We start from the raw sequence: 11,717 nt of genomic DNA on the forward strand, positions 1-11,717 counted from the left end.
ACGTGTTGCAGAGCAGCTGGGCCTGTGAGCCATGGCCGCTGAGCCTGCGCGTCCGGAGCCTGTGCTCCGCAACAGGAGAGGCCACAGCAGTGAGAGGCCTGCGTACCACCAAAAAAAAAAAAAAAATTCAATCCCTTACAAACTCTTCCAAAAAACAAAAGATGAAGGAATACTTCCCAACTCATTGTATAAGCATTACCCTGATACCAAAATCAGACAAAAGACACCACAAGAAAAGAAACTACAGACAAGTATTTTTTGCAAATACACACACAAGAATCTTCAACAAAATACTAGCAAATTAAATTCAGCAATATATAAAAGAGTATACACTACAACCAAGTGAGATTTATCCCAACAATGCAAGGTTGGTTAACTACATGAAAATCAATCAATATACTACATCATATCAATGGAATGAAGGACAAAACCCACATAATCATCTTAATAGATGCAGAAAAGCATTTCACAAAATCCAACACTTTTATGATAAAAACACTCAACAAACTTGCTATAGAGGGAACTTCCTGGACTGATAAATGGCATCTACGAAAACCCCACAGCTAACATCAGCATCACTAGTGGCCAAAGACTGAATGCTTTCCCCTAAGATCAGGTACAAGATAAAAATGTCCCCTTACCACTTCTATTTAACATTGTACTAGAGGGTGTAACAAGGGCAATTAGGCAGGAACTGAAATAAAAGGCACCCAGACTGGAAGGGAAGGAGTAAAACTATCTCTATTTGCAAATGGCATGATCTTGTATATACAAAATCTTAAAGACTCTACTAAAAAACTATTAGAACTAATAAATGAGTCTGGCAAGGTTGCAGGATACAAGATCAACATACAAAAATGAATTATATTCCTATATAATGTGATGCACAAAAATGAAATTTAAAAAATTTCCATTTACAATAGCATCAAAAAGAATAAAATAATTAGGAATAAATTTAACAAAAAAGTATAAAAGCTATACTCTGGAAACTATAAAATATTGTTGGAAAAAAATTAAAGAAGACCTAAATAAATGGAAAGACGTCCATGTTTATGGATCAGAAGACAATACTGTTAAGATGGCAATACTTCCTCAATTGATCTACAGATTCAACTCACTCTCCATCAAAATCCCAGCTGACCCCTTTGGAGAAATTGACAAGCTGATCTTAAAACTCATATGGAAAAGCAAGAGATACAGAATAGCCAAAACAATATTGAAAAAGAAAAGCAAAGTTGGAGGACTCACACTTCCTAATTTCAAAACTTATTATAAAGCTACAGAAATCAAAACAATGTGGTACTGGAATAAGAATAAACGTATAGATCAGTAGAATGGAATTTAGAGTTCAGAAATAAACCCTCACACATTTATGGTCAACTGTTTGTTGACAAGGATGCCAAAATAGTTCAGTGGTGGAAAGAATAGTGTTTGCAACACTGACACAACTGGATATCCACATGCAGGAAATGATTTTTGACCCTTACTTCATATTATACACAAGGGTTAACCTAAAATGGATCAAAGACCTAAACATAAAAGCTAACGTATTCACAACCTTGGATTGGGCAATGGTTTCTTATATATGATATCAAAAGCACAAGCAACAAAAGAAAAAAAGTAACAGACTGGACATCACTGAAATTTTAAAACTTCCATGCTTCAAAGGACATATAAACAAAGTGAAATGACAGTACACAAGTGGGAGGAAATATCTGCCAATCATATATCTGACAAGGGGCTTGTATCCAGAATATATGAAGAATTCTTAAAAATCTTCAAAAAGAGAAATTATCCAATTTTTTAAATGAACAAAGGATCTGAATAGACATTTCTCCAAAGAAGACATACAAATGCCCAATCAGCACTAGAAAAGTTACTCAGCATCATTAACTACAATGCAGGGAAATGCAAATCAAAACAATGAGAAACAACTTCACATGCACTATGATGACTACAATAAAAAAGCCCTATAATCCCAAGTGTTGGTGGAGAAACTGGAACCCTCACACACTGCTGGAATAGTATTTGGTAATAAAAATAAATGAAATACTGATACATGTAGAACATGGATAACCCTTGAAACCATTATGCTAACGGAAATAAACTGTCACAAAAGATCATATGCAAATGATTCCATTTATATGAAATGTTCAGAATAGGCAAATATATAGAGATAGAAAATAGATTAGTGATTACCTAGAATTGGGGCAGATCAGGAGATGAGAGAATTGGAGGGTGATGGCTAGGGGTGCAAGGTTTCCTTTTGCAGTAATAAAAGTGTTTCAATATGGACTGTTGTGATGGTTTTACAACTCTGTGAATACTATACTAAAAGCCATTCAATAGTAGACTGTAAATGGAAGAATTTTAAGGTATATGAATTATATCTCAATAAAGCTGTTTTAAAAAACCACATCTGACAGTCTAAGGCAGGGTGAGCAATCTATGGCCCACAAGCCAAATCTGGACCACCATTCATTTTTGTAAATAAAGTTTTACTGAAACACAGTTATGCTCATCTGCTTACACACTGTCTATGGCTGCTTCTGTGCTGTAACAGTAGAATGGAGAAACTGTAACAGAGATCTTATGACCCTTAAAGCCTAAAATATTTATTATCTGCTGTCAAGAGAAAAGGTTTGCTAACCTCCGGTATAAAGCCAAAATAGGAACACTGTATTGTAGGGTTTACATAAACGTGAAGTGTATGACAATAATAGCACGCAGGGACTTCGCTGGTGGCACAGTGGTTGGGAGTCCACCTGCCAATGCAGGGGACATGGGTTTGATCCCTGGTCCGGGAGGATCCCACATGCCGCAGAGCAACTAAGCCCGTGTGCCACAACTACTGAAGCCCACACACCTAGAGCCCGTGTTCCACAACAGGAGAAGCCACTGCAATAAGAAGCCCACGCACAGCAACGAAGACCCAACACAGCCAAAAAAAAAAAATAATAATAATAATAATAATAATAATAGCATACAGGATAGAAGGAAATGGAAGTGTATTATTATAAAGTTCTTACAAGATACATGAAGCAACATATTATTTGTGATGTTAAAGATTTGTATTATACATGCTTTAAAAAAAAGCTACTGGGGGGGGGCAGGAAATCCTATTGGGCAGAGGATCCTGTATCAACACAAAGCAGATGTTTTGCTCTGACCAAAGGAGCAGGAAACTCACTCTCACCCAAGACCATCTACATAAATGTGACAGACTTTAGCTGTCACCAAAGGAAGGAAAAAATGTTAGAAACAAACAAACAAACAAAAGAAAAACAAACCAAAAAACATACCCTTGAGGCCCAGACTCACAGGGCCTGCCTAAGACTGAGGCTTGGTCAAGTTAATGAATGCTCCTCTGCCCTCACCACAAACCTCACACTGAGTAACAATCAACAGCAGTCTATAGCTTGGCAGGGGGAGGGTGCATTGAGCATGAAGAGAGAACTTCTGTGACACATGCATATGAAGAATACTGGAAACAAAAGGCCTAATCGCCTGTCGGAAGATGCATGCCTATTCCTAGTCATAAATACTACTATCTCAATGTCTACTGATCTCTACTCACAATGTCAAGGCTTTGATCAAAAATTTCAAGAAACACAAAAAACAGCAAGCAAAATAACTCGTTGTGAAGAGATAAAGCGGTCAACAGAATCAGACCAAGATGCTGGCCCAGATACTGGAACTATCAGAACTATAATTAGTACATTAAAGGATCTATGGAAAAGGTGGGGGAAAATGCATGAATCAATGCGAAATTTCAGCAGAGAAATGGGAAGTACAAAAATTTAAATGGAAATGCTAGAAACAAAAAACAAGGCATCAGAGATGAAGAATTCTTCCACTTGGCTTATCAGCAGACTGGACAGACCTGAGGAAAGAAATCAGGAAACTTTAGGCTAGGTCAACTTCTGAAAGCAAGCATATCGGCAGCTCAATCTTTAAAAAGCAAGAAGCATCAGAATGGTTAAGAGCACTACTTCGGAAGTCAGAGTATCTGGGTTCAAACCCCAGCTCTACCATTTACTAATTCTGTGACTGTGAAGTTGTTTAACTACTTTGGACCTCAATTTTTTAGCCATCATTTAAACAGGTAACAGTAAAAAATGTCATAAATGTTATAACTGAATTAATATACATGAAACACATCACAGTGCTTGTCACATTAAAGCCACATTGATATTCCCATTATTACTATTATTAATATGAATACCTTATAATATCTAGTGTTCCCAGTATGATCTATAGCTCTCAATATTTGGTTATATGCTACAGCTTTCTTCAGTTGTAAGTGCTACAAACTAAAAGTCAAAAACATTCTTCATAGAAGTTGAAAAAGCAGTTTTTACATTTCCTTATAATTTAGGATAATTATAAAATTAGAAACAAGTAAAGCACATTACTCACCCACACAGAAAGGAACAAAAATTTATAAATTTCTCAAAAATCATTATAAAGTATTTTGAAAATGTCTTAAGTTTTATCATGAACCTTGTATATTTTATTCAACTATATATAGATGCATGATAGTTTAAGTATCGTCTATACTTATCTGATACCTAACTCAAAGCAGAATAAGAAATAGTGAATAAATGAAAAGGCTGAGTGAGAAAATCAAAACCTGAGAACAAGGTAAGGTTCTTGCTATCCAAGCAATCCTCTCAGATTTAGTTATTTTAAGATTTTCCTTGGATAGTTAGATCACCGTAAAACTACACACTTGGCCCTTAATAGCTTTGTAACACTGAAAATAATAATTTAATTATATTTTGAGGTATGAAAGACCCATTTGAAGAATATCTCTGTAAGGTGTTATAAAACCAATAAAAACATTATGATTTTTTCTATGCTCTGATAAAGGACTGATATGGTAAGCTATTTTTAAAATTTGGTTTCAGAAAACTCTGTCTCTATTCTGATAAAATATTGTGGTGTTGCAGTAAATCCTGACAATGAGAATCTTTACCCACCCTGCCTTGATTTCATGAGATTTTATAACCGAATTTAAAAGTCAATTTCAGCAACGACATTAGGCTACATATTTAATAGGTTTATTTTTTTCTCTGTATATGTGGTTTTTAAAGTTTTTATTTCTTAATTGGAGGGTTTTATTATATATATGACTTTTATTCTAAATAACTGTAAATTAGTTGTAGAAGAAGGCAAGTATTCATGCTAAATAAATATAAATTTTAAAATTTACTGATTTATTGATCTACATATATTAGTGCAAGAAAAGGGTAAACCTCTACTGTATACTAGAGCAATCAAGTTCCCTTTTAAAGAGGCTTAGATATAGCATGGCAATTTTAATACTCATCAAAATGAGATTTTGATTTTATTTAAACTTTAAGTAAATTTAATTGTCATTAAAGTGTTATTTTATTTTTAGCATAACATAAAACATGATTCTACCTGAAATAATACTTCCTCTTCTGAGGTGGTAGAACATCATGTTCTCTTAAAGCATTGTGATATGAGATCTTTTCACCTAAACCTGGTATCATGATTGGAAAATTACTTAGTTACAACTATGTAGGCAAACTCATGTGAAAAAAGTCTACTTCTAGTTCTCTGCTCACCTATTATATGTCAAAATAGTGTTCATGAGGAATGTCAATTTTGCTGCTCATCTTCAATATCAGTAAATGTTTCTGATTATGAATTATCACTTAAACTACATGGCATAAAATTCCTTAGAAAATAAAGGTAGCATAGAGAATATTTAAGGTTATATGATTTACACATCAAATGTGACTTGATTAAAAAAATTAGTTGCTAAAAGCAGCCTCCTTGTTTTAGGCTCCTATCTTTAAACACTAAATACTAAAATGTATTTTTAAACTTTTTTTTTTTAAGTGACCACTTTCTAAGGACATTTTTATAAAGAAAACTTCTTAGGATATAAAAAAGAAACCTGATCACTGAAGCAAAATATAATAATAATAAATGTGAACAGAACATTTGGCAAAAGAAACTTATGAAATGGATTTTATTTAAGGTCTATTGAAGGAAAAAACAAAGAAAGGGAGAAAGAACCTATAAATTAAGAGGTATGAGACATATCAACCAAATACCATTGATCTTGTTTAAATTCTGATTTGTAAAACCAACTTTAAAAAGAATTTATTTAATAAGGGACAGGTGAACACTCACTGGACATTTGATATTAATAAATTATTAATTTTTATAGGTCACAATGACATCAGATTATGTTAAAAGGGGGGGCTCTTATGTTTTAGACTCAACTGAAGTAGTTATGGAAGAAATTATACTATATCTGGTATCTGCATTAAAACAATTCAATGGTGACAAGTGTAACAGATGAAACAAAATAGGCCACATGTTAATAAACATTAAAGCTGGGTGATGGATACATGAAGTCCACTAAACTCTCTACTTTTATATACATATTCCACAATAAAAAATTTTTTAAAGGTCTACTGGTAACTAGGCTAACAGCATATTTACAGTGGTTGTTAGACATTAATTCAAAATCAAAGAAAGGGAATCATCAACTTGGGTTCCATGAGATATAAAGGGGGAAAGAAACTATCAACTATCGATTAATTAGCAAGAATTAGAAAATCCTTAGAATCCTGATATTTGTATAAGTTGTTAAACTAATGAGAGTTACAGTGAAAAACCCACAACTCCACTACATTCCATATAACCCTTTACTGTAAAGAAAAATTCTAAGCACAATGGAATCGAAATCTACATTTTTAAAGTAGAAAAAAAAACTATAGAAAAGCAAAAGTCATCACCCTAACCTAACCTGGTAAGTAATGTCTTTTGGGAAGAGAAGGGAAAAGTTGATAAAAGTCTAAGACATTGAAAAATTTTAATGCTATAGAAAAATACGTAACTAATGGAAGCCTTTTTCTTAACCAAGGAAGTACTTTACAAACATATGCTATGACATACTTTATAAGAAGTAGGACCAAATGAGTGACTGGTATGGCCTAAAACATTTCTTTAACACATAATTACTTTGCTAATACAAAGACATTTGCCTTTAGAGTTAAATGAGTTTCCTCTATGTCTAAGAGGGAAAATGGTTGTAACAGCTTTGGTAGAAAGTATCACTGAAATTAAGAATTTTAAGACAGTGAAGTAAACATAAAATAGAAGAGCATAAAAACAAAGAAAGCAAACTATATTAAGATACTAGGGAAAGAATCACCGTATAGTAGAAAATACTTGGATAACAGGTACTGCTAGGCTCTTCTGCTACTCTGGAAAGTAAAAAACTCCCTGGGCCTCCTATACTTTTCCACCTGTAGAAGAGGTCCGACCGGCTTATTTCTCTTTCTAGTCCCACTTCATGAGCCTACATATTCCCTTTCTTCATTAGTGAAAAATCCTTGACTTTCAGCAGAATACCTGGTTGACTGGAGCAAATATGGCATTTGCAACTGGACATGAACATGTGACAAAGGTTGAGCCACTGAAATATCAGTGAAAACTGTTGTGTTAGCGTCCAGATAAATCTCCTTAAAAGACACTTTACATACTTTTTCATTCTGGACATTCTGCTGCTAGGGATGGCTGGAACTCTTAATAGCCACTTTGGAAATAAAGTTTTATCTTGTTTAGGCAATCACTAATTTGGGGTTTTTCTAAAACTTGAGAAAGAACCTAATCCTAGATGGTACAAAACACATTGTTTACATATACCATTCTACAATGAGATTAGTTACTCAACGATAAATAAGTAAATGAAAATAAATGCTAGAAGGAAAAGAACCCTAGAAGGAAAGATCACATATGGTATTCCTACCATTTTCCTACTAAGAATAGGAAGGGTTTAATATCCCCCTCACCCTGCCCCAAATGGGGTAGTTAGCATGGTTAGTTTAGGGAGGTTAATTCCATATATTCATTATTCCTTCATTATTTCATTCTGTAAACATGTATTAAGCATACTATGCACCAAGTACTAAGGTGCCTGAATAAGACAGAAGAGATCCCATTTTAATAAAGTTTACATTCTAGTAGAAAGGTAAAAGGCACTGGATATTTAATGAGGGAAAATATACAAAGAGCTTAGCTATTCTCCACTGATGACACATTTTCACCAACAAAAATATAAACCAAGTATAATTAAGCTCTTATTTAAAATGAAGGTGTTGAATAAGAACCAAAACTATTTAACATTTGTTGCAACTAGATCAAATGTTTCTAAGAACCTTTATTCATGAAGAGAAAGAATGTTTTATCTATCTTTTAATTCCATAATGGAAAAAAACTCTTGACATTTCATAACATCTTGAAACTTAACTTTTACATAATGCAAAAGAACACAGAAATGACTATGACAAAAACAAAAAACAAGTTTTGGTAACAAATTTACTCAAGGAACTTAAAATCTAATTGAACCTTTAGGAACAGAGATAATCTAGTCATATAAAGAAATCGTTGATCAGTCAACAAAGGGGCCCAAAATTTGTTGTGTCTAAATAAGACAAAAAGCCAGATTATGAAAAGGCCCAAGCAATTTCCAAGTCTGCCAAGGCTTCAACGGGAACACATTTGTACTCCCAATTAGCTGATAAAAATTAATATTGGGGGAAAAGTGACTGTGGATGTGGAGGTTAACATAAAAATGTATACCTGCTAATTAATCTAGGCATGACAGACAGTGGTTCAGAGCTAGACTGCAAATCTGTAAGATATAACACAAAGGGAGTAAACTGGAGGAGAAAAGGCCTAAAATTAAAAGAACAAGCTACCTGAGGGCAGAACAAGTCATGTATCACTGATGTTTTCCTTATGTACTGATGAATATTGACTAATGGCTTAGAAAACAATGGTTTTAGTAATTTCCTCAAGGGATCTCTACAGATCAAAAGAATTACTTTCCATAAAGAGATAGTTTAGGCACTTCAAATATGAATCCCTTGAACAAGACATTTCACATAGTAATTTATGCAATGGAAAGCCATAGTGAAATATAATGTATTGTAATATAAAGTAATTGTAGCAAAACTGTGTGTAGGCAAACCAAGATACAGCCAGCACATATACCACAATATGGCATAATTTAGGAAGAAGAAAATATAAAATATAATATAAATATCACATATTTATAATAAAGTATGATTATTTCAATACAAGTTAAGATAATAGAGTGCTTTTAACATGTATATTAACATGTATATTAACATGTAATATATTGAAGGGTGTTAATATTACAGGACACATATATCGGATTCCCAGAGGATTAAAAATGATTACATATATTGACATTTTATTATGTTTCAGTATGCCTTTTACACTTAAGTGGTGACTAAACCAATAACCGTCATAATCTGCTGAGTATTTTTGATAAAACTGAATTGACATTTGAATTTAAAAGTCCACGTTTTCATATGAAAGTATACATGTCACAAAAACTGGTGGTATCACCTAATGTCATTGTTCAATCTCAATAGAGATAAAAATCAAGAACAGCAATTCTCTCTGAAAATGGACCTTAAAGGACAGAGACTAAGTCTATTTAATTAATAGGAAATAAAGCATAGATGGTATAGGTTCTTATTTTGGGGTCCAAGACCTATTTCAAGAAACCCAAGAAAAAACAAGTTTTATATAAAATTTTGAAGTGTTGGCTATTATGAGATTCTCAAATGAGTATGATATTTAAAGAGGAATCAATACACCTACAAGTGAGATGATCTTATCGTTGCTGAACAATTTTATAAGACCTTAAGTTATTCAACAGCAAACACCTGGATAACAGTACTGCATCTTCACAATTACACTGGATAGACCTCTTTCCATTGCAGTTAAAAACAAAAACAACCAAAGGTGACACCAAAAACCATCAACTCAAGAGATGTAAGGCTTTTAGAAAACTATATGGGATCTTCTACCGCAGTCAAGACCAAAGGAAAATCATGATACAGTTTCAGCATAAAATTAGAAGAGAATGAAAACATGTTTCTTTCGATATCCCCTTTATAAACCTCTTCCTGGTTTCAAGACCTAATAACAAATTAAGTAGAACATCTCAGATATTCCCTCTCGGAATTTTATGGGTGAATCCCAAATGCCACTCCCCCCGAGAGTGGCAGGAAACGCGTTTCTCCCAATTCCAAGAAAGTGAACAAAGCTAAGGTGTGTAAGGACAAAAGACTCTCTCCATCTGTCAAAATGAGGAGGGGACTTGTCACTCCGGTTTGACGGAGTGGGGGGAAGTGGGAAAAGGAAGAGGGGACCTAAATCTTAACTGCTGCACGTGATGGCCTCGGCTCTTAAGAAATGTAACCGTGCCAGATTGGTGTGGATATGAGAAAGCAACTCAGCAGCAGAGGTGGTGGCAAAGGCAAGAGCTGAACCTCCTGGTAAGGAGCTACGTGGCATTAAGCAAACAGTGCTTCGTCTCCCCCACCCGCTGCTTCCGCCCCAACCCTTTTCCCCTTTGGTTACCAGTTGCTCCAGATGCCGTACAGTAGTTCAACAAAAGCGAAAGAGAGGTTCAGGCACAGGAAGAAAAACAGGTTCCGAGACGTCTTGTCCGACAGGATAGACCTAAGCATGACACAAGTAGGAAATAGCCGGGAAAGTCAGAGGAGTGCCGGACCAGGAGGTTGGGTTCCCCTTTCAGGACCCTCCCAGTCCACCCGTTCCTGTCCTCACACGAACGAGGGTGTCCCTGACGCTCCCTCCCTGGACCTCGGGCCATCCTTAAGTCTGGGCCTTTTCCCCTTCTGCCGGACACCCCCTTCCCGCAAATACGGCACCCCGCACCTAAACCAGCCTGAGATCTTGCCGAACAGATTGAACTTAGGTGGTTTGTATTCATCGTCCTTGATGGACAGGGGCAACATCTTCTCTGCCCGGCGAAGGGCCGGGTCTACTCCCCTCTAGTAGTGGCTCCGTGGGTGATGGTAGTGACAGTGGTGACGCCTCAGATGGGAATCTGGGAATCCCGCTTGTCCCGGGCCGCGCGCGGCTTCGAGACAGACAGACTCAGACACACACCGGAGAACGCGCCGACTTCCGGCCCCAGCCGCGCAACGCGTCCTGGGACGGGAAAGGGGGAAGGCGGGGCCGAGGGAGGGACGTGAGCGGTGGGGCGGGGCTTACGACGAGGGTCGGGTTGCGCGAGTATTGCTGGGGGCAAAAAGAGTTGGCAACTATTAAGTGGTCTAAAGGGCCGACTTGGAATGGAGTCCCGCCGCCTGGACTCAGGAAGAAAATCCTGAGATGGCCACCCACAGACTGGGCCAGCTGGGAGATTGTGAGCCCACTCACGCCCACTCCGACTGCCTACCATTCTTGTTCCCGGATGCGCTGGCGTCCAGCGCCTGCCCTTTCGCCATTGCCCCTATTAGCATTAAATCCTGGTGCATTAGAGAGCAGTGCTTAAGAATCCAGGCGGCGACATATTCTCTCGCCGCCAGTCTGCAGGAACCGCAAAGAATGATTTTGCTGGATGATCTCCATGGGCGCCCAAATCCTAGTAATCCACCCCGTCCCGCCCCCGAAAACAGTGCCTGACCTTTCTGTACTGCCACGCAGGAGGCAATCAATAAATGTCTTCCGAAAGAATGTTTAAAGGTATTTAAAAGAGTCTTTTAAAAGGAGATCCTACGAGACCGTGTTGAAATTGAGGTTTGGTTAAGGCATTGCTTCCCCGACAATCTCAATCCGTTCATAACCCAAAACTCGAGTTCCTACACGTCCCCTTCACTTCC

At 36.5% G+C, this 11,717-nt stretch overlaps 1 protein-coding gene across 5 annotated transcripts in view; it reads right to left on the bottom strand.

The window, feature by feature from the left end:
- Nucleotides 1-11,663, bottom strand: part of SLC30A7 (solute carrier family 30 member 7) — an 82,251-nt gene extending 70,588 nt beyond the window's left edge. Inside the window, exons 1-2 of one of the 5 annotated variants that reach the window (XR_004484914.2) lie at nucleotides 10,768-11,032; nucleotides 10,447-10,548 (exon numbers count right to left, since the gene is read on the bottom strand). Coding sequence is in view for 2 of the 5 variants with exons in the window: in XM_004263088.3 (XP_004263136.1) it covers nucleotides 10,447-10,548; nucleotides 10,768-10,847 (182 nt within the window). In the remaining 3 variants the exon portion in view is untranslated. Of the gene's footprint in view, nucleotides 1-10,446; nucleotides 10,549-10,767; nucleotides 11,033-11,521 lie in introns of those variants that run through there. The other 4 variants (XM_033433890.2, XM_004263088.3, XM_033433897.2 and 1 more) reach the window with 4 other exon arrangements.
- Nucleotides 11,664-11,717: the final 54 nt, after the last annotated feature.

Source organism: Orcinus orca, chromosome 1, assembly GCF_937001465.1.
Source record: "Orcinus orca chromosome 1, mOrcOrc1.1, whole genome shotgun sequence".
In the NCBI taxonomy this organism is placed as follows: domain Eukaryota; kingdom Metazoa; phylum Chordata; class Mammalia; order Artiodactyla; family Delphinidae; genus Orcinus; species Orcinus orca.